At 41.2% G+C, this 20529-nt stretch overlaps 1 protein-coding gene across 8 annotated transcripts in view; it reads left to right on the top strand.

Moving 5' to 3' along the window:
- The first annotated feature begins 301 nt into the window (after positions 1–301).
- PIAS2 (protein inhibitor of activated STAT 2) overlaps positions 302–20529 on the top strand; it is a 98461-nt gene continuing 78233 nt past the window's right edge. For 6 of the 8 annotated variants that reach the window (XR_010662906.1, XM_065932651.1, XM_065932646.1 and 3 more), the window contains exon 1: positions 302–483. Coding sequence is in view for 5 of the 8 variants with exons in the window: in XM_065932651.1 (XP_065788723.1) it covers positions 460–483 (24 nt within the window). In the remaining 3 variants the exon portion in view is untranslated. Of the gene's footprint in view, positions 484–611; positions 724–1107; positions 1128–20529 lie in introns of those variants that run through there. The other 2 variants (XM_065932647.1, XM_065932649.1) reach the window with 2 other exon arrangements.

Genomic DNA, 20529 nt, shown 5'->3' with positions numbered 1-20529 from the left:
CCGCCCAGGCCCTCCGGTAACGCAGCAGTCGCCCCGGCGCTTCAGGAACTGAGGCCTGGCATCCAGGCCGGGGACCGGAGGCAGAGGGCTGCACGGCTACCGACCCGGGTTGGCCGGAAGGCGTGCGGGAAGGCGGGCAGGCCGCGGGAGAAGGCGGGGACCCGCGGGCGAGGACAGCGCCGCGCGGGGAGGGCCAGCGCGCGGGCGGAAGACGCGGGCGGAAGGCTGTGGGCTGGGTGGGCGGGGCCGTGCTCGCCGGGGGGCGGGGCTCCAGCGCCTATCACGTGACAGGTCCGGCGGCGGCGGCAGCGGCGGCGGCGGCCGCGGCGTCTTTAGCGGCCCCCAGTGCAGGATGGTGCTGGAGGCGGCGGCGGCGGCCGTGGTGGCGGCGGCGTTGTTGGCGGCAGCGGGCGGGGGTGCTGTGGCGGCAGCGGCGGCGGCGCCCGCGGGTGGTATAAAATGGCGGATTTCGAGGAGTTGAGGGTAAGCGGGGGCGCGGGAGTGGAGAGCGGAGGCCGCGGGGGAGGGGATGGGAGGGGAGGGGAGGCGGGGAAACCGCAACGTCGCCGGCCGCCACCTTCTTGTTTCGCGGGGAGCGGTTGGCGGAGCCCCGAGCTCCGAGCCTGGCCGGCGTCCGAGCAGGCGCCCGCGCGGCCGCGGGGGGAGCGCTCGGCGGCGGAGGACGCCCGGGCCACGCAGGGGTGGCGGGCCCTGGGGCCCAGGGTGAGCCGACCCGTGGGGTCCGTCGGGGGTACGCACACCTGGAGCGAGGGGCCGCGGCCGCTCTCGCCAGGGGCTCCTGGGGACCCAACTTCCTCCATTTATTTTAAGGGATGAAGTCGGGAGTAGGGTTTGCTTTTCCACGTTCGCGAGGGGTGTACGTGTCTGGCGATTCCTCAGTCTCCGGGCCACTGACTTGAGTGGGAGGCTGTTTTCGGAAACGTGAAGTTGCTTTTAGAATTCTCTCTCCTTGGGGTGATGCTACTACTGTTCAGGACGATCTGTCACGAGGAAGGCCCCTTCCTCCCACCAGTGCTCCTTGCACGTCTTGGAGAGGAGCGTAGTCTTTTGGGAATCCTGCTTTTCATCATCGGCCTTAAACCTTGGTGTTTTTCTTAGTACTATGGGTAAGAACTCCGCAAAGTCCGTGTTGTCATGAGAACAAGGTCATAACTTTATTGTTGATACGCTTGTATTGTAGAGTAGAGGTTTGAAATGGGCTGTGTTGAGGTTAGAACAGAAAAGATATATATTTTTTTTCCCCCGGAGCTGGTAACCTTCAAAGCCCTAACTGAGACAGAATTGTGATAAACGAGCCAGATTTTTTTTTTTTTAATGGGCCGCTGAGTTACTGACGGCATAAATAAGATACTTAAGGAGGGAAATCCTGATTAAAAAGTAAATAGTCTTCGAAGAACGGATGAATAGAAACTTTTAACTGCAGTCAGTTTGCACAACATAGACGTGTGTTGTTAGCGTTACTTTTTCAGAATAAGAAGAAAGTGGAATATGGTAAAAGATTCAATGTGTATGTTTATTACGGATTTTTGGAGTGGGGTGTATTGGGGGGAGGGATGTTGGCTGGTTACCTGGCTGCTTTGGTGAACATCGGCAAGAGAAAGGTAAATTGTTTTGTTTTGAGTAGTGCCTGCCATTTTCTCTCCAGCTGTTTCAAAAATTACTTAATTCCCAGTGAAAACTATATTAATACGTTTTATGCACTATGCTAGTTTATACAGAGAACCTGCTTGTAGGTAAAGGATGTTCATATGGTTAAGTGTAAGGGTGAGTCTCAGCTGTAGAGCTAATAACACCTGTAGAGCTTTTGAAACAAGGCCTGAGCCTTGTAAATTAATGCATCAGATGTAGGGTGGATTGAGGATACTGAAGTTTGTGGTTATTTGTATCTGCAATATTGTCTTAGTTTTTGTGTACTAATGGGTATATGTAACTTGACCTCTTCTAAGCTTTTTTTGTTGTTGATGAAAACTTTCCCAAGACTTGTGTTAGACTTTTTACAAATGTTGGTCACAGCTTAATAAAAAGTGGAGAATTTATTGGTGAAAGGTAAAAAAGGGCTTCCCTGTTGGCTCAGTGGTAAAGAACCCATCTGCAATGCCGGAGATGCAGGTTCGATCCCTGGGTCAGGAAGATCCCTTGGAGATGGAAATGGCAACCCACTCCAGTATTCTTGCCTGGGAAATGCCATGAACACAGGAGCCTGGCAGACTCCAGTCCATGGAATTGCAAAAGAGTAGGACATGACTTATCGACTGAAAACCACGGAGGGCAGAAAAGGCAGTCAGTGCTTATAGGTTGGAGTGGAACCAGGAACTGGAAAGTGGTTGAAAACCAAGATTTTTCTCTCTTTCTGTTATTGTCTCCCTTTCTCTCCCTCCACTCTCGTCTCTGGCCCTCAGCCCTCTCTTCTCTCCCATTTTATTTTGTGGGTCAGCTTTATCATTTTTTTCTGTAAATTAGCTGTGTTTGCTTCTCCCTGCACTTGCTAGAAGATGGCCCCTCCCCCACAGGTTGCCTTAGGAAACAGGAGAATTTTCAGAAGTGAGGAGGGTATGAGCTATGCAAATGCTGAGTTATCACCCCAGATTTTGCCGTACTGCTTAATAGCATCGTTTGCACTTAAAGATGTGCTGTAGCTCTCCCCACTCCTCATTGCAAACCTTGATGATAATGGTGGCAGATATCCATTATAATAACGTGCTTATTATGTGCCTGACTCTGGGTTCAGAACTTTACATACATACTTATTTAAATAGTTCTCACAAAAAGTGAGGCCCAGAGTGGCTGAATGACCAGACGGAAATCACACAGCTTGATACTGGAAGACCTGGGATTTTTAACTTCAGAGGTCTAACTTCAGAGTCAGCGCTCCTCAGAGCCTAAGCTGTGCTGCTCTGCCCAGTTTCCTTCAGGTCCACGAGGTGTCCCCTACCTGTCCTCCTGCACTCCGTGAACTAAGTTGAATGATAAACAATACCCTGTTTATATGACATGATATTAAGGGGAAAACCAGACAACTGGCTAAACATCTAATTAGAAAGGAGGCAAAGAGGAAGATCTGAATGGTTTCTGATTCAGAGTATATTCTGATCATCAGAGGGAAAGTGAAGTAAGTTAAAGGACTGGGAAAAATCACGGGCATTGGTTTGTTGCCTAAATTCTTGGCTGTAGAGGAAATGGCCAGCAGGCCTGAATGTTGCATGTTTGGCTCATAATGCCGCTCAGAGGATTTCCTTTATCTTTGTCCATTATGACTCAGGACCACTTCCTGGGAGCCCATGTCACCAGAGCAGGTCACTGCTGGCTAGTGCTGGTGTCCCCTGTGCAGAAGGTCCGGAATTTGGGAATTTAGACCTCACTGCCTCAGTGACTCCTGTGCCTGTGCTTTTCCTGGGGGAGGGGCCTTATTTGATGAGGCCCCTCCCTTAGACCCTGAAGAGGCTGCCTGACCATTTCCCTTTTTGAGACTGCCTTGGGGGCCAGTACTAGGACTCTTGTCCAGTCATAGCAGAGTGCGACATCCCTACATTTTGTCACTTGCAGTTCAGGTGACCAGCAGAATACCAGCACACCCCCTTCAGTTCTTAGGGGAGACAGGATCTGATTGGCCGAGCATTTAAGCCAGGAGATGAGGGTCACATTGGGCTTTCCAGGTGATTCAGTGATAAAGAAGCCTGCCAATGCATGAGATGCGAGGTCAGTCCCTGGGTTGGGAAGATCCCCTGGAGCAGGAAATGGCTACCCATTCCAGTACTCTTGCCTGGCAAATCCCATGGACAGAGGTGCTTGGCGGGCGACGGTCTCTGTTCACGAGGAGTCAGACAGGACTGAGCAGCTAAACAACAACAATAACAAATAGTCAGAGATGATTACAATAACGCCTCATGTGTTAGAAGCTTTCAGGGTGCGATTGTTCAGTCGCTCAGTGGTGTCCGACTCTTTCAACCCCATGGGTTGCAGCACGCCAGGCTTCCCTGTCCTTCACCATCTCCCAGAGTTTGCTCAGATTCATGTTGGTGATGAATCAGTGATGCCATCCACTCCTCTCTTGTCCCCTTTTCCTGCCTTCAGTCTTTCCCAGCAGCAGTGTCTTTTCCAGTGAGTTGGCTCTTTGCATCAGGTGGCCAGAGTATTGGAGTTTCAGTTTCAGCATCAATCCTTCCAATGAATATTTAGGATTGATTTTCTTTAGAATTGGCTGATTTGATCTCCTTGCAGTCCAAGGGACTTTTGAGTCTTTTTCAACATCACAGTTCAAAAGCATCAATTCTTCGGCACTCAGCCTTCTTTCTGGTTCAACTCTCACATCCATACGTGACTATTGGAAAAACTAGCTTCGACTATATGGGCCTTGGTCGGCAAGGTAATGCCTCTGCTTTTTAATATGCTGTCTGGGTTTGTTATAGCTTTTCTTCCAAGGAGCAAGAGTCTTTTTAATTTCATGGCTGCGGTCACCATCTGCAGTGATTTTGGAGCCCAGTAAAATAAAGTCTTGTCACTTTTTACATTATTTTCCCATCTATTTGCCATGATGTGATGGAACTGGATGCCATGATCTTCATTTTTTGAATGTTGAGTTTTAAGCCAGCTTTTTCACTCTCCTCTTTCACCTTCATGAAGAGGCTCTTTAGTTCCTCTTTGCTTTCTGCCATAAGGGTGGTGTCATCTGCATATCTGAGGTTTTTGATATTTCTTAATTTCAGCTTGTGCTTCATCCAGCCCGGCATTTCGCATGATATACTCTGTGTATAAGTTAAATAAGCAGGGTGACAGTATACAGCCTTGATGTACTCCTTTCCCAATTTGGAACCAGTCTGTTCCATGTCTCGTTCTCACTGTTGCTTCTCAACCTGCATACCGGTTTCGCAGGAGGCAATAGGTGGTCTGGTAATACTATCTTTTAAGAGTTTTCCACAATTTGCCGTGATCCACACAAAGACTTTAGTGTAGTCAATGAAACAGACATAGATGTGCTTCTGGAATTCGCTTGCATTTCCCATGATCCGATGGACATTGTCAGTTTGTTCTCTGGTTCCTCTGCTTTTTCTTAATCCAGTTTGAACATGTGGAAGTTCTCGGTTCACAAACTGTTGAAGCCTAGCTTGGAGAATTTTGAGCGTTACTTTGCTAGCGTGTGAAATTGTGTGGTAGTTTGAACTTTCTTTGGTGTTACCCTTCTTTGGATTGGAATGAACACTGACCTTTTCCAGTCCTGTGGCCACTGCTGAGTTTTCTGAATTTGCTGGCATAATGAGTGCAGCACTTTAACAGCATCATCTTTTAGGATTTGAAATAGCTCAAGTGGAATTCCATCACCTTCACTAGCTTTGTTTGTAGTGATGCTTCCTAAGGCCCACTTGACTTCACACTCCAGGGTGTCTGGCTGTAGGTGAGTGATCACACCATTGTGATTATCTGGGTCATTAAGGTCAGTTCTTCTGTGTATTCTTGCCACCTCTTCTTAATCTCTTCTGCTTCTGTTAGGTCCATACCATTTCTGTCCTTTATTGAGCCCATCTTTGCATGAAATGTTCCCTTGGTATCTAATTTTCCTGAAGAGAGCTCTAGTCTTTCCCATTTTATTTTTTTCCTCTATTTCTGTGCATTGATTGCTGAGGAAGGCTTACTTATCTCTCCTTGTTATTCTTTGGAACTCTGCATTTAGATGGGTACATTTTTCCATTTTTCCTTTGCTTTTCACTTTTCTTCTTTTCTCAGCTATTTGTAAGGCTTCCTCAGACAAACATTTTGCCTTTTTGCATTTCTTTTTTCTTGGGGATGGTTTTGATCACTGCCTCGTCTACAGTATCACGAACTTCCATCCATAATTCTTCTGGCACTCTATCAGATCTAATCCCTTGAGTCTATTTGTCACTTCCACTGTATAATCGTAAGGGATTTGATTTAGGTCATACCTGAATGGCCTAATGGTTTTCTGTACTTTCTTCAATTTAAGTCTGAATTTTGCAATAAGGAGTTCATGATCTGAGCCACAGTCAGCTCCCGGTCTTGTTTTTGCTGACTGTATAGAGCTTCTCCATTTTGGGCTGCAAAGAATATAATCAGTCTGATTTCGATGTTGACCATCTGGTGATGTCCATGTGTAGAGTCTTTTCTTGTGTTGTTGGAAGAGGGTGTTTGCTATGACCTGTGTGTTCTCTTGGCAAAACTCTGTTAACCCTTGCCCTTCATTTTGTACTCCAAGGCCAAACTTGCCTGTTAGACCAGGTATCTCCTGACTTCCTACTTTTGCATTCCATTCCCCCGTGATGAAAAGGACACCTTTTTTGGGTGTTAGTTCTAGGTCTTGCAGGTCTTCGTAGAACCTTTCAACTTCAGCTTCTTGGGCATTAGTGGTTGGGGCATAGTCTTGGATTACTGTGATGTTGAATGGTTTGCCTTGGAAACAAACAGATCATTCTGTCGTTTTTGAGGTTGCTCCCAAGTACTGCATTTCGTACTCTTTTGTTGACTATGAGGGCTACTTCATTTCTTCTAAAGGATTCTTGAATACAGTAGTAGGTATGATGGTCATCTGAATTAAAATCGCAGATTACAGTCCATTTTAGTTCACTGATTACTATAATGTTATGTTCACTCTTGCCATCTCCTGTTTGACCACTTACAATTTGCCTTGCCAACAAAGGTCGATCTAGTCAAAGCTATGGTTTTTCCAGTAGTCATGTACAGATGTGAGAGTTGGACTGTAAAGAAAGCTGAGCGCTGAAGAATTGATGCTTTTGAACTGTGGTGTTGGAGAAGACTCTTCAGAGTCTCTTGGACAGCAGGGAGGTCCAATCAGTCCATCCTAAAGGAGATCAGTCCTGAATATTCATTGGAAGGACTGATGGTGCAGCTGAAACTCCAATACTTTGGCCACCTGCTGCAAAGAACTGACTCATTTGAAAAGACCTTGATGCTGGGAAAGATTGAAGGCAGGAGGAGAAGTGGACTACCAAGGATGAGATGGTTGGATGGCATCACTGACTCGATGGACATGAGTTTGAGTAAGCTCTGGGAGTTGGTGATGGACAGGGAAGACTGGCCTGCTGCAGTTCATGGTGTTGCAAAGAGTTGGATGCAACTGAGCGACTGAACTGAACTGAACTGAGTTTACCTTGATCATCGACCTAACATTCCATGTTCCTATGCAATGATATTCTTTACAGCATTGGACTTTCTTTCACCACCAGACACAGCCACAACTGGGTGTGGTTTCCACTTTGGCTCAGCCTCTTCATTCCTTCTGGAGCTATTTCTTTGCTCTTCTCCAGTAGTATACTGGGCACCTACCGGCCTGGGGAGTTCATCTTTCAGTGTCCGACTATCTTTTTTGCCTTTTTATACCGTTCATGGGGTTCTCAAGGCAAGAATGCTGAAGTAGCTTACTGTTCTCTTCTCCAGCAGAGCACGTTTTGTCATAACTCTCCATTGTGACCTGCCCATCTTGGGTGGCTCTAATGGCATGGCTCATAGTTTCATGTGATCAGTTTGGTTAGTTTTCTGTGATTGTGGTTTTCATTCTGCCCCCTGATGGATGAGAATAAAAGGCTTGTGCAAGCTTCTGATGGAAAGGACTGGCTGTTGGGGAAATTGGGTCTTGCCCTGGTGGGCAAGGCCATACTCAGTATATCTTTAATCCAATTTTCTGTTAATGGGTGGGGCTGTGTTCCCTCCCTGTAGTTTGGCCTCAGGCCAAACTGTGGTAGGGATAATGGTGATAATGGCCACCTCCTTCAAAAAAATCATACCAGCACAGGCTGTGGCTCCCAGGACTGTTGTAGTTGGTGCCCCTGACGCTGTGGCAGGCCGCTGTTGACCCACGACTCCGCCGGAGACTCCCGGACACTCATAGGGAAGTCTGGCTCAGTCTCTTGTGGGGTCACTGCTCCTTTCTCCTGGGTCCTGGTGGGCATGAGGTTTTACTGTGTCAGCCAGGAGTCTGTTTCCCCAGTCCTGTGGAAATTCTGTAATCAAATCCCACTGGCTTTCAGATTCAAATTCCCTGGGGATTCACAGTCCTTTTGCCCGATCCCCAGGCTGGAAATCTGTTGTGGGCCCTAGAACTTTTGCAACAGTGCGAGGACTTCCCTGTTACAATGGTTCTCCAGTTTGTGGGTTGTCTGCGGCCGGGCTCTTGGTGACCTCCTCCAAGAGGACTTAGGCCACTTGCCGCGCCTCCCAGGTCTGCAGTCAGAGCCCCTGTCCCTGCGGCAGGCCCCTGCTGACCCGGGCCTCCACGGGAGACGCTCACACTCAGGCAGGTCTGGCCCAGTCTCTTGTCGGGGTCACTGCTCCTTCCCCTCCGTTCTTGTGTGCACAGGGTTTTGTTTGCACCCTCCCAGCATCTCTGGTGGGTCTGAGATTTTATTTTAAATGTGTCAGAGAAGAATGTATTCAGTTCAACTTGTTCCAGTTGCTTGTTTAAAGCATTTATGTTGTTAGGTTGTGATTTATTAGGTTGGTGCAAAAGTAATTGTGGTTTTTCTTTGTTGAACTTTGACGTTTGATACTGGAATACGTTCTTGAATGTGGTTGTGTTATACATCATTTAAATGTGTATTTCTTGCTGTAGTTTTTTTGCTAATGACTTACTACTTGCTGTTTCTTTTGACTATACAAATGATGTTAGACAAAAAGCAAATTCAAGCAGTTTTTGTTACTTGAGTTCAAAATGCGTCATAAAGCATCAGAGGCCACTTGCAACATCAACAGCACTTTGGGTCTAGCAATGCCCAATGAGCATACAGTGCAGTGCTGGTTCAAGAAGTTTTGCAAAGGAGAGCCTTGAAAATGAGGAGGGCGGTGGTCAGCCGCCAGAAGTTGACGGCGACCAACTGAGAGCAATCCTCTAAGCTGATCCTCCTACAAGTATGCAAGAAGTTGCTGAAGAACTCAGCATCGATCACTCTTTGGTCGGTCAGCATTTGAAGCAAATTGGAGAGGTGATAAAGCTCCATTAGCGGGTGCCACATAAGCTGACCTCAAATCAAAAAAAATCATTGTTTTGAAAAATGTTGTCATCTGTTATTCTACTCAGGAGCAACAAACCGTTTCTCCATTGGATTGTGATGTGCAATGACAAGTGGATTTTATACAACAGTTGGCAACCAACGCAGTGGTTGGACCAAAAAGAAGCTCCACAGCACTTCCTAAAGTCAAACTTGCACCAAAGAAAGGTCATGGTCTGTGTCTGGAGGTCTGCTGCCTGTCTGATCGACTGCAGCTTTCTCAGTCCCAGCGAAGCCATTACATCTGAGAAGTATGCTCAGCAGATCGATGAGATGCACTGAAAACTGCAGCGTCTGCAGCCGGCATTGGTCAATAGAACGGGCCCAGTTCTCCACGACAACTCCCAACTGCGTGTTGTACAACCAACGTTTCAAAAGTTGAACGGATTGGGCTACAGAGTTTTGCCTTGTCTGCCATATTCACCTGACCACCTCTTGCCAACTGACTACCACTCTTCAAGCATCTTGACAACTTTTTGCAGGGAAAACGGTTTCACAACCAGCAGGAGGCAGAAAATGCTTTCCAAGAGTTCATCAAATCCTGGAGCATGGATATTTATGCTGCAGGAATAAACAGACTTGTTTCTCATTGGCAAAAATGTGGTGTTGTGACGATTCCTCTGGTGAATAATAAAGATGTGTTTGAGCCTAGTTAAAATGATTTAAAATTCACGGTCCAAAACCAGAGCTACTTTTGTGCCAGCCTAACAGTTTGTGAATTAACTAACTAGTTGTGAATTAATCTGGAAGAAGCTCATACAGTCTGGTGGCCTGGGCTTTCGTCACTGCTACTGCCCTGCTTTCTTCCTCCAGAAGAGCCTCTGGCAGGGCAAGCACAGTGGTGGACGAGAGGCAGAGTAGTTGTCGTCTGAAGTCCCTCCTCTTCTTCAGCCAGAGCACCTTTTCTACCCTTGCCTTCTCCAGTTGCGTAATTTCAATACGCTACTGGTGCGTTCCTCAAAAAGGTCCCTGCTACAATTTAACCTGGTTAACCCACTCTTCCTACTTCTCCCAAGGGTGCGGGTGGAGGGGGACCTATTGTTGTAACTTTTTTTTTTTAAGGTTGTCTCACCCCCTTCCTTTAGTGCACTGAGAGTTATCTTTTGTGTGTCAGAGAATGAGAGCGAATGTGTTTGCAAGAATCTAGTGAAAGAGCCAGTGATTATAGCTTAATAGATTCTAGTACAACAGACACAGAAGATCTACTCAGAGGTTTAAGTAATTCTGTAACAGAAGATTTTCTACCTAAAAGACTTTGAGTATTTGGTTCCTTACTTGCCATCCTGGTACCTTTGGGTGCTGTTGGGATACAGAGGGAAAGTGGGAAGTTAGTGGGGAAGGAGGGTGTTGAGCTTAGAGGTCCTCATCCCTCCAAGTTCCCATCTATTGGGTCAAGAAGTAGACTAATACATATGATAGATGTAACAGAATCCACCATGTAACTCAAGGCTGTTATTAGTGGACACAACTCAATTTCCAGGAGGGCTTCCATTTGAGATCATGTCTATGAAAGCAGATTCAAAACCAGGTATTAATTTAAAGTGAAATAGATAATTTTTCATAGTAAACAAGGTATTCTTAGCTGAAGTAGACCTTTTTGTGTGTGTTTGCTCCTTAGGTCCGCACCATCCCTCTGGTTTACATGAATATTTAGTCTGATAAAGGTGACATTTTTCTAACCATTAGATCCTCCAGATGTTTGTCTTTTGTCAACATTTGTGCCTTTGTTTTTCTGAATTGGATCTTAGCTATTTAAAAAATTTTTTTCTTGCAATATAATTCTCATACCATAAAATTCAGCCTTTTAATGGTTGTGGTCAATTTACAAAGTTGTGCAGCCGTCACCACTATTGAATTTCAAGACATTTTCATCACCCCCAAAGAAACCCGTGTCACTGTCAGTCCTTTCCTATGTTCTCTTTCTCCCAGCCTTCAGCATCTACTGGTCTGCTTTGGCTCTATGGATTGGCCTATTCTGGACATTTCATATTAACACAATGTCACATGTGGCCTTTCTTGGAAAGAATCTTATGATTTCTTTGATTTAACATATAATCTTTCCAGGTTATTGTAGCATGTATCAGTATTTCTTTCTTATTTGTGGTTGAATAATATTCCATTGTATAAAACACACCACATTTTGTTTATCCTTTCGTGAGTTTATGTACATTTGGGTGATTTCCACATTTTGATTAGTGTGAGCATTCATCCCTAAGTGTATAAGTCTTGTGTGGATATATGTTTTTGATTTTCTTGGACAGACACCTAGGAACATAATTTCCGGATCATGTGATAACTCTTAAGTTCTTAAGAAACTGCCCAACTCTTTTTCCAACTGCTACACCAGTTTTCATTCCTCCCAGAAATGTATGTGTTACGACTTCTCCGCATACTTGACCTCATGGATGTGAAGCGGTATCTTCTTGTGGCTTTGGTTAGCGTTTTCCTGGTGACTCGATGTTGAGCATGTTTTCATGTGCTTATTGGCTCTTTGTATATCTTTGGAAAAATGTCTGTCCAAGCCTTTTGCCCATTTTTTAAATTGGGGTTTTTTTTTTATTATTGTTTATATTTTTTATATACTTGAGACATAAATTCTTTGTCAGCTAGGTGGTTTTCAAGTATCTTTTTCCTTTTTGTGGACTGTACTTCATTTTCTTTGCTATGTACTTTGACGCACAAATGTTTTGAATTTTGTCTGTTTTTTCTTTGTGGCTTGTGCTTTTGATGTCAAATCTAAGAAAACATTGCCTTATGGAGTGTCAAAGATTTATTCCTGTTTTCATCTAGAGTTTATACTTTTAATTTTTACATTTAGATTGTTTATCCGTTTTGAGGTAATTTTTGTTTATGGTGTGAGGTGGAGATAAAATTTCCTTTGCATATGGATATCCAGTTTTCCCAGGACAATTTGTTAAAGATTCTTTCCCTATTGAGTTATCTTGACAGCTAGACTTTTTATTCAGGAATCTGAATTTAAATTCACAGTTGAAGTAAAAGTGATATGAAATCAATTGGTGTCATAGTCTAAACTATTGTATATGAATGTTCATTTTAAACCCGTTAGTGGCATGCCAATTCCCCACAAGGTTTTTTTTGTGTGTGACTTTTCAGAGAACAATATAAACTTAACATAGACGTGCAGAGCTCTCCATATGATTATTCATACATTGAAGGTAAAAAGCAGATCTAGATTAACAGCTTTTTTTTTTTTGATTGGGGATCATGGATTTCAACTGTATGACCTTAGACATTGTTTGACTTTCTCCCCCCAATTGGAAACGGTTTTAATATTTTAAAATTTTTTATTTCTTTTTCTTCATCTTTTTCATTCTTTTTTTAAGTGAAAGGGCAGAAAATTTTTTTGTTGTTAGATTTCTTTCATAAATCCTGATATTACTGCCTTTAATGAAGGTCGTTCTCTTTAGTTTTTTTTTTTTTTTAGGTTAATTCCAAAAGTCAAAAATAAAGCATATCTTTCTGTGTTTTGACTTTTCTTTCAACTCTAAACAGTATCTGTTGCTTGACTCAGTAGATAAGAAATTCAGGTCATTGTATTTTCTACCTGCCCCGAGCACTTTGATTTCTATGAGGTACATTTTTGTTCCTAAAATATACTGTTGATTATTTTATTATTATTATTTTAAACTTTCCATAATAGTTAAATTCCTGTTTCTTTTGTTCTTTGCTTTTTTAAAAACTAATTTTAATCATGCTAATGAAGTCTGCATTTCTTTAATTGCATTTGTTTTGTTAGTAGTTTTGGCTAAGCTGGGTCCTAGTTGCTGTGCACGAGCTTTCTCTTGTTGCAGAGAGTGGGGGCGACTCTTGTTGCGGTGCCTGCTCTTCTCATTGCAGTGGCTTCTTGTGGATCACAGGCTCTAGAGCGTGGGCTCAGGAGTTGTGGCATTCGGGCTTAGTTGTGTGGGATCTTCCTGGACCAGGGATTGACCTGGTGTCCCCTGCATTGGATGGAGGGTTCTGAGCGACTAGACCACCAGGGACGTCCCAGATTTCTGTTTTATGACCATCAGTTTTAGACACCGCTTTCCTTTCCAGTCTTAGAGAGGATTTAGCACCCACCGTTTTCCTTTTGTTCTCCTTGCTTCCACCCTTCTTGTCATGTATGGATGTGAGAGTTGGACCATAAAGAAGGCTGAGCGCAGAACAATTGATGCTTTTGAACTGTGATGTTAGAGAAGACTCTTGAGAGGCCCTTGGACAGCAGAGATCCACCCAGTCCATCCTAGGGGAGATCAGTCCTGAGTGTTTGTTGGAAGGACTGATGTTGAAGCTGAAACTCCAATACTTTGGCCACCTGATGCAAAGAACCGACTCATTAGAAAAGACCCTGATGCTGGGAAATATTGAAGGCGGGAGGAGAAGGGGACCATAGAGGATAAGATGGCATGGCATCACTGACTCAACAGACATGAGTTTGAGCTAGTTATGGGAGATGGTGAAGGACAGGGAAGCCTGGCGTGTTGCAGTCTATGGGGTCACAAAGACTTGGACACGACTGTGTGACCATACAACAACTATCCTTCTTTCCCATTCTAGCCTTCATTTTCTAATACATTGTCAAGATTTGTAACTTTTATATTATGGCTTATAACTTTTCTAAACTTCTCTGTGCTTCTACAGAAAGACTCTGCAAAATGAATACTAATAACCAGCCTTTGTGATATGTGTGCGGATATAAGTAAGAAGTTACCGTAGAACCAAGTAGTGTGGAGCTGTAGAGGAGCTTCTGTGTTGTTAAACCCTGGCTCCTTAAATTAGCAATGTTACAAAGCCCTGCTTTATTGTGGATAGCTCCTGGAAATCATTGTTAAAACTTTAATATTGCAGTGTGTTTTCATCCTGTAACGGTTCAACTTTTCTTGAAGATGGGTTTTCTGGAGCTCTCAGCCTTTTATAATTTGGGCAGCTTGCTTTCTAGATCTGCTATACATCTGTTATCCTGAGATTACATTGCACTCCTGGGTTCGGTTTGTTGTTTGGATCTCATGTCTTTCTCTTTTTTAAACTCCTTTTTGATTTTACTGGAATATAATCTTGAATAGTTTTATTTTTTTAATTTTATTGACGTATAGTTGGTTTATAATGTGTTAGCTTCTGCTCTACAGCAAGTGACTCAGTTACACCTGTTTATATTTTCATGTTCTTTTCCATTTGGGTTTATCATAGGATATTGAATATAGTTCCCTGGGCTATACAGTAGGACTTAATTGTCCATGCTGTATATATTGCTAATCCTACGATCCCAATCCCTACCCCTGACCCAAGTATTTGTTTTAGAAATGATATGCTGGTGATAAACTTTCTGATTTCTTGAACATTTAGAAAATGACTTGCTTTTGTTCCTAGTTGAAATTTAGATACAGAATTATAAGTTGATAATACAGTTTTTCCTTCTGAATTTTGAAAGCTTTGTTTTTGGAATTTAAAACACCCAGTGTTGGTGTTAGAGATCTGTTGCAAATCTGATGGTTATCCTTTTGTGGAAACCTAATTTACAGTCTTTATGGTTATCTCCTTATCTTTGGATTGTGAACTGTGTCTAGTTGTGGGCCTTTTTCATTCCTTCTGGTGGAACCTTTTCAATGGTAAGGCTCTTCAGGTCTGGGGAATTATTTTTTGTTTTTTTGATAATTTCTTTCCTATTTTCTCTGAGACTCTTGACAGGTGAATGCTAGATTTCCTAAATTGACGTTTTGTTTGTTTATATTCTGGAAGATTTCCTTAACTTGTCTTGAGAACTAACTTGTCCATAAAATTTATTTTAGTGATTATATTTTTGATTTAGAAGAGCTTTATCCTGTCCCCCTTTTTTTAAAGTAGCAACCTGTCCTTGATTTATGGGGGGAAAATATCTTGAACTCTCTTAGGATACTAATTCCTTTAAAAAAGTCCTCTTGATTGTTTTCTGAATTGATAATGGTTATTAGTGATGTATGTATTTGTGTATGTCATGCTAATTAATAAACTTAAATATTAAGTTATTTAATAGATACAAAAAATTGTTTATACCAAGTAAAGTGAAATCGCTCAGTCCCGACTCTTTGCGACCCTATGGACTGTAGCCCACCAGGCTCCTCCGTCCATGGGATTCTCCAGGCAAGAATACTGGAGTGGGTTGCCATTTCCATTCCAGGGGATCTTCCTGACCAAGGGATTGAACCCAGGTCTCCCGCATTGTAAGGTATAGGTAAATAAACATTTGTGTGCTCACCATGCTAGTTAAGAAATTGTTCATTAGATCAGCAGAGTGCCCTTCTCTGATTACATCCACATTATATAGATATAAAATTATATATATATAAAAATCACACATTTTATATATGCAAATTTTTTTGTAATTGTGTGTTTAAAAATTTTATACAAATTGAATAATGCTGTATGTATTTGGGATGTTTCAGTTTATCATTGTCTTTGAGTTTTCATTGTGTAAATGTAAATACGAGTTTATTGATTCTTGTTGGAAGAATTTCCTTTTTTCCCCTCCTACAACAGGTCTCTTTTCTATATGTCTGAAATCCAAAAAGCTCTGAAAATGCGTGTGCCCACACATGCACACACAAACACAAGTAACTTACTTTGTTAACAGAGTTAACTTGCATTGATACAGTGCTGTTTGTAATCTTTATTGATCTCATTTAATGTGAATATTTAATACAATATGTTTTACTGTAGAAATTCTAGCAGTAGTATTGCTGGGAATTAAAGATGCATCTTCAACAATACTGGATAATGGTAGATTATTTCCCAAAGAGGATTATATCAGTATTTGCTCCCTCTAGTAATGCAGAGGTTTTCATTACTTAGCACTTTTATCAGACTTCAGAAGTTTTTGCTAGGGAGTATAAAATATCCCCTTTTAATTTTCAATTTTTTGATTTTTGCTGATCAGTTTGAGCATCTTTTACTGTGCTGATTAACATGTTCTTCCCTCATCTGAGATTCTCTTCATATCTTTTGCCCATGTTTGTACTAGGTTTTTTTTTTAATATATATTTTTTAATTGGAGTATAGTTGCTTTACAGTGTCGTGTTGGCTTCTTCTGTATAGCGATATGAATTGGCTGTGGGTACACATGTATTCCCTCCCTCATCAGCCTCCCTCCCAGTCCCCCATCCCACCCCTCTAAGTTGTCACAGACACAGGACTGAGTTCCTTGTGTTATACAGCTTCCTACAAGTTACCTATTTTACACATGCTAATGTATATTTTTCAGTGGCACTCTCTCAATTTGTCCCACCCTCTCCTTCCTCTCTTGTTACCACAAGTCCGTTCTCTACATTGCTAGTGTGTATTTTTCAGTGCTACGCTCTCAGTTCATCAAACCCTCTCCTTTCCAGACTGTGTCCACAAGTCTTTTCTATACGTCTGTGTCTCTCTTTCTGCCCTGTAAATAGCTTCATCCATACCGTTTTTTCCTAGGTCCCATATATATCCATTGATATACAGTGTTTGTTTTTCTCCTTCTGACTTTCTTCATTCTGTATAATAGGCTCAAGTTTCATCCACATCAGCTCAGCTGACTCAAATTCGTTCGCTTTTATGGCTCAGTTTTTTAAAAAAAATTTCCTCCTGATTTGTAGTGGTTCCCCGATTGAATCTATTTATATTTCCTAGACTAGTTTCTAAGTCTGATAGCACCATCACATAGTTCTAATTACTGTAACTTTTTAACAGCTTCCATAAAAACAAGCTTCTGCTGCTATAGGGCACACGGAAGTAAGCAGATCATGAGAATACAGCAAGAAATAGAACATGACTGGCATCCATTCCCGTGCGTCCTTTCCCGGTGACTAACCTCCTCCCCCTCAGAAGATACCTACTGGCCAGACTTCAACATCTTACACTAGTTTTGCCTGTTTTTTGAATCTTATTTAAATGGACTGATATAATATAGTGTATATTTTTTGTGTCTGATTTTTTTCTTGTCAGTTTTGTTTGAGAGATTCATCCATATTGTTGTATGTAGTTGTAGTTTTTTGTTAATTTCCTTTCGCTAGCAAAGTAATAGAGTTATAGTTGCTTCTCCTTTCCCATCCATCCTTTTAATTTTAGACATTTTGGTGGATGTTAAGTGGTTTTCAGTTGAATTCTGTAATGATTAATGATGTTAAGCCCTTTTTAATATACTTATTGGTCTTTTGTGAGGTAGCTTGCTAAGTCTTTTTCCGTTTTTGTATTGGGCCATCTGTCTTTTTCATACTGACTTGTAGGAGTTTATTAACGTATCCCAGATACCAGGGCTTGTATGTTGTATTTTGCAAATATCTTTTCAGTTTTCCCAGCCCTGTAAGTATATTCAAAGTTCTGTTTGATTTCTTAACTTCTCCATTGCCCCCTTTCCATTGGCAGGTATCTCCAGGGGAAAGGCATCAAATATTAGATACCATATTCTAGGCTTACCTTCTTTCCACAGTCTTGGCCTTCCAGGTTCTTACTGCCTTTGTTGTGCTTCTTGCCTTTCAACAATTTTTTTTTTTTTTCTTAAATTATGTTCAGTTTTAAAGTTTTCATAGAGTTGGTGTGAAACCATCGAGTCAGTCATTGAGGGACACAGAAATAGGCCAAGTCCTCCTGCCTTGTAGCTCCTCAGGGAACTTCTTGGTGGTTTTCTCCTCCATATAATTTTAGAGTCAGGTTTTAAAGTTCTGTAGATACATGCCCAGCTGTTGGGATTTTGATGGGAAATGCATTGAATTTGTAAACCAATTTGAAGGGAACTGACATTTTGTTATTGTTTGTTAAGCATGAACATGGCAACATTCATTCACTTAGGTCTTTTACAATCTCTTTGAAATAAAGTTTTTATAATTTTCTTCTAATAGCTTTTCTTCTAATAGTTTCTAATAAAGTTTTTATAATTTTCTTCTAATAGTTTCAAAAAACTATTGCAAGTGTTTTGTTAGATTTATTTCTTGGTACCTTATTTTGTGTCAAATCAGTCACGGTATCTTTAAAAATTATATTTTCTACCTTGCTGGTGTAAAGAAGTACAATTTGACCTTGTGTAATGGCCTTGGTATTATCCTAATTGTGATAAACTGTATGTAGAATTCTTTTGGATTTTCTGCGTAGACAGACCTGTGAATACTGACCTCTTTGTCTCCTCCTTTCCAATTCTTATGCTTTTTTTTCTTTCTTTCTCTTGTCTCAATGTGCTGGCTAGGATCTCCAGTACAGTGTTGAATAGAAGCGGTGATGGGGCATCCTGATCTTGTTCCTGTTTTTAAAGGGAATGCTTTCAGAGTTTCACAGTTAAGTATGATGCTTGCTGTAGGTTTATTGTAGATAATCTTTTCAGGTTAAGGATGTTCCTTTCTATTGCTAGTTTGCTAATTGAAAAGAAAAATGAATGGATGTTGAATTTTATCAAAAACTTTTTCTGCATCTTTTGAGAGGGTCGTATGTTTTTCTTCTGTTAACTTAACGTGATGAAATACACTGATTTGTTTTCTAATGTTTAAACCAACCTTGTGTTTCGAATATTGTCAACCCTGTCTGTCCCTTTTTTCCATTATTGGACTCAGTTTGAATATAGTTAATGTACAATTTTGTCTTTAATAATGAATAATATTTCCTTATAATTAAGAAAGTATATATACTTTTCCTCTTTCTTTTGGAGGAGTTTATGTGAAATTAGAAAGATTTGTTTCTTGAGTGGTTGGTAGAACTTCCTTGTAGAATTGGGACACATCTTAATCACTGATTCAATTGCTTTGGTTATAGAATTGCTTGAATTTTCAATTTTCAAACTGATTTTGGTAGGCTATACTTTAATAGGAAGTTGTCCATTTCATCCACATTCTTGAGTTTATGGCAATAAATTGTTAGTTTCTTATTTTGTAGTTAATGTCCTTTTAATCTTTTTTTTTAGTGCTGCCTTTTTCTTGCTTAGTTTTAAAAGCTAAAAATGCCCATTTTTTTTCAAAAAAACCTTTTCAAATAATCAAGTTTCTGTCTTTTATATGCTCTTTAACGTATCCTTTCCCTACTTAATTTCTGTTCTTTTTTGTTTCTTTTCTTTATACTTCCTTTGGGTTTATTTCTATTTTTCTAATTTCTTTAGTTGGATGACTTGCTTATGCATTTTCAGCATTTTAATAGACATTTAAGGTCATGAATGTCTATGTATTTGCTTTCCCTGAATCACCCACGGGATGAATTCTTAATTTATGAGTTCTTTAAAAGTTTTAATTCCGGAGGACTTCCCTGGTGGTCCTGTGGCTGACTCCAAGCTCCCAATGCGGAGGGCCCTGGGTCTCTCCCTGGTCAGGTAACTATATCTTGCATGCCACAAGTAAAGATCCCAGGTCCTGCAGCTAAGACTTGGTGCAAATAAATAAGTAAAAATATTTAAAAAGTTTTATTTCTAAACAGCTGGCATTCTCTTAGTTAATTTGGTTATTGATTTGTAATTGTGGCAGGGCAACGTGATCTATATGGATACAGTCCTTGGAAATCTGTTGAGACTTTTTGTATTTGGAGAGTTTTTTTGTATTTGAAAAGAGTGTATTTTCTAGTTGTTGGTGCAAAATTTTATATATCTACTATTAGTCTTGTTAATTCTGTTGTTAGCATCTTATATCTTTGTTTTTTAAGAGTAGATATTGTTCTTCTGCTAGAATTATTTTTTCAATTTTCTTTGTAGTTTATATCAGCTTTTTAAAAGACATTTTAAAATTGTTACTAGTACATAAAAGTTTAAATTTATCATATTGCTGTTGAATTGAAACTTTTACTCTCTGTAGTTCCTCTTTATATCTAATGATGCTTTTTCTGTTACATACTGTTGTTTGATATTAACATACCTATTATTTATTTATTTAGCTTTGGGTCAGCTGATTCTGCCTGACTTTGAAAATTTCCCCTCCCCCTACATTTTTGTGTTCTTTTATTTTAATCTCTTGTGAGTGTCATGGTATTGGATTAAAAAACGACTCTGCTGTAATAATGTTGGTCTTTGTACTTTATAATTAATTTTTTATTAAGATAATTGGTAATTCACTGACAGTTGTCAGAAGGAATGCAGAGGCATCAGAGACATCCGTGTCCTCTTCATCCAGGTGCCCCCATTGATCATGTCTTGCAAAGCTGTGGTACAACATCACAGTCGGGGTACTGACATTGACGCAAGGTACAGACCATTTCCATCTCCACAGGCATCCTTCATATTATTGTCTTTATAGCCACACCTGTTTCCTTTCCATCCCCTTAATCTCTGGGATCCACTCATTTTTTCCTTCATTTCTGTGATTTTGTCTTTTCAAGAGTGTTATATAAATGGACTCATACATAAAGGTGACCACCTTTTTGAATTTGTTTTTTTTTTTTTCACTTAACATAATTGTCTAGAAGCTAATCTATGTTGTTAAGTGTATCAGTAGGTTATCCTTTTTTCTTGCTGAATCATAGTCTGTGGTATGGATTTGTTTAACCGTGTACCTGTAGAAAAAGTTCTGGGTTGTTTATACAGTTT

Source organism: Muntiacus reevesi, chromosome 4, assembly GCF_963930625.1.
Source record: "Muntiacus reevesi chromosome 4, mMunRee1.1, whole genome shotgun sequence".
NCBI classification, from domain to species: Eukaryota; Metazoa; Chordata; class Mammalia; order Artiodactyla; family Cervidae; genus Muntiacus; species Muntiacus reevesi.
This window is presented reverse-complemented; position numbering and strand designations above follow the sequence as displayed.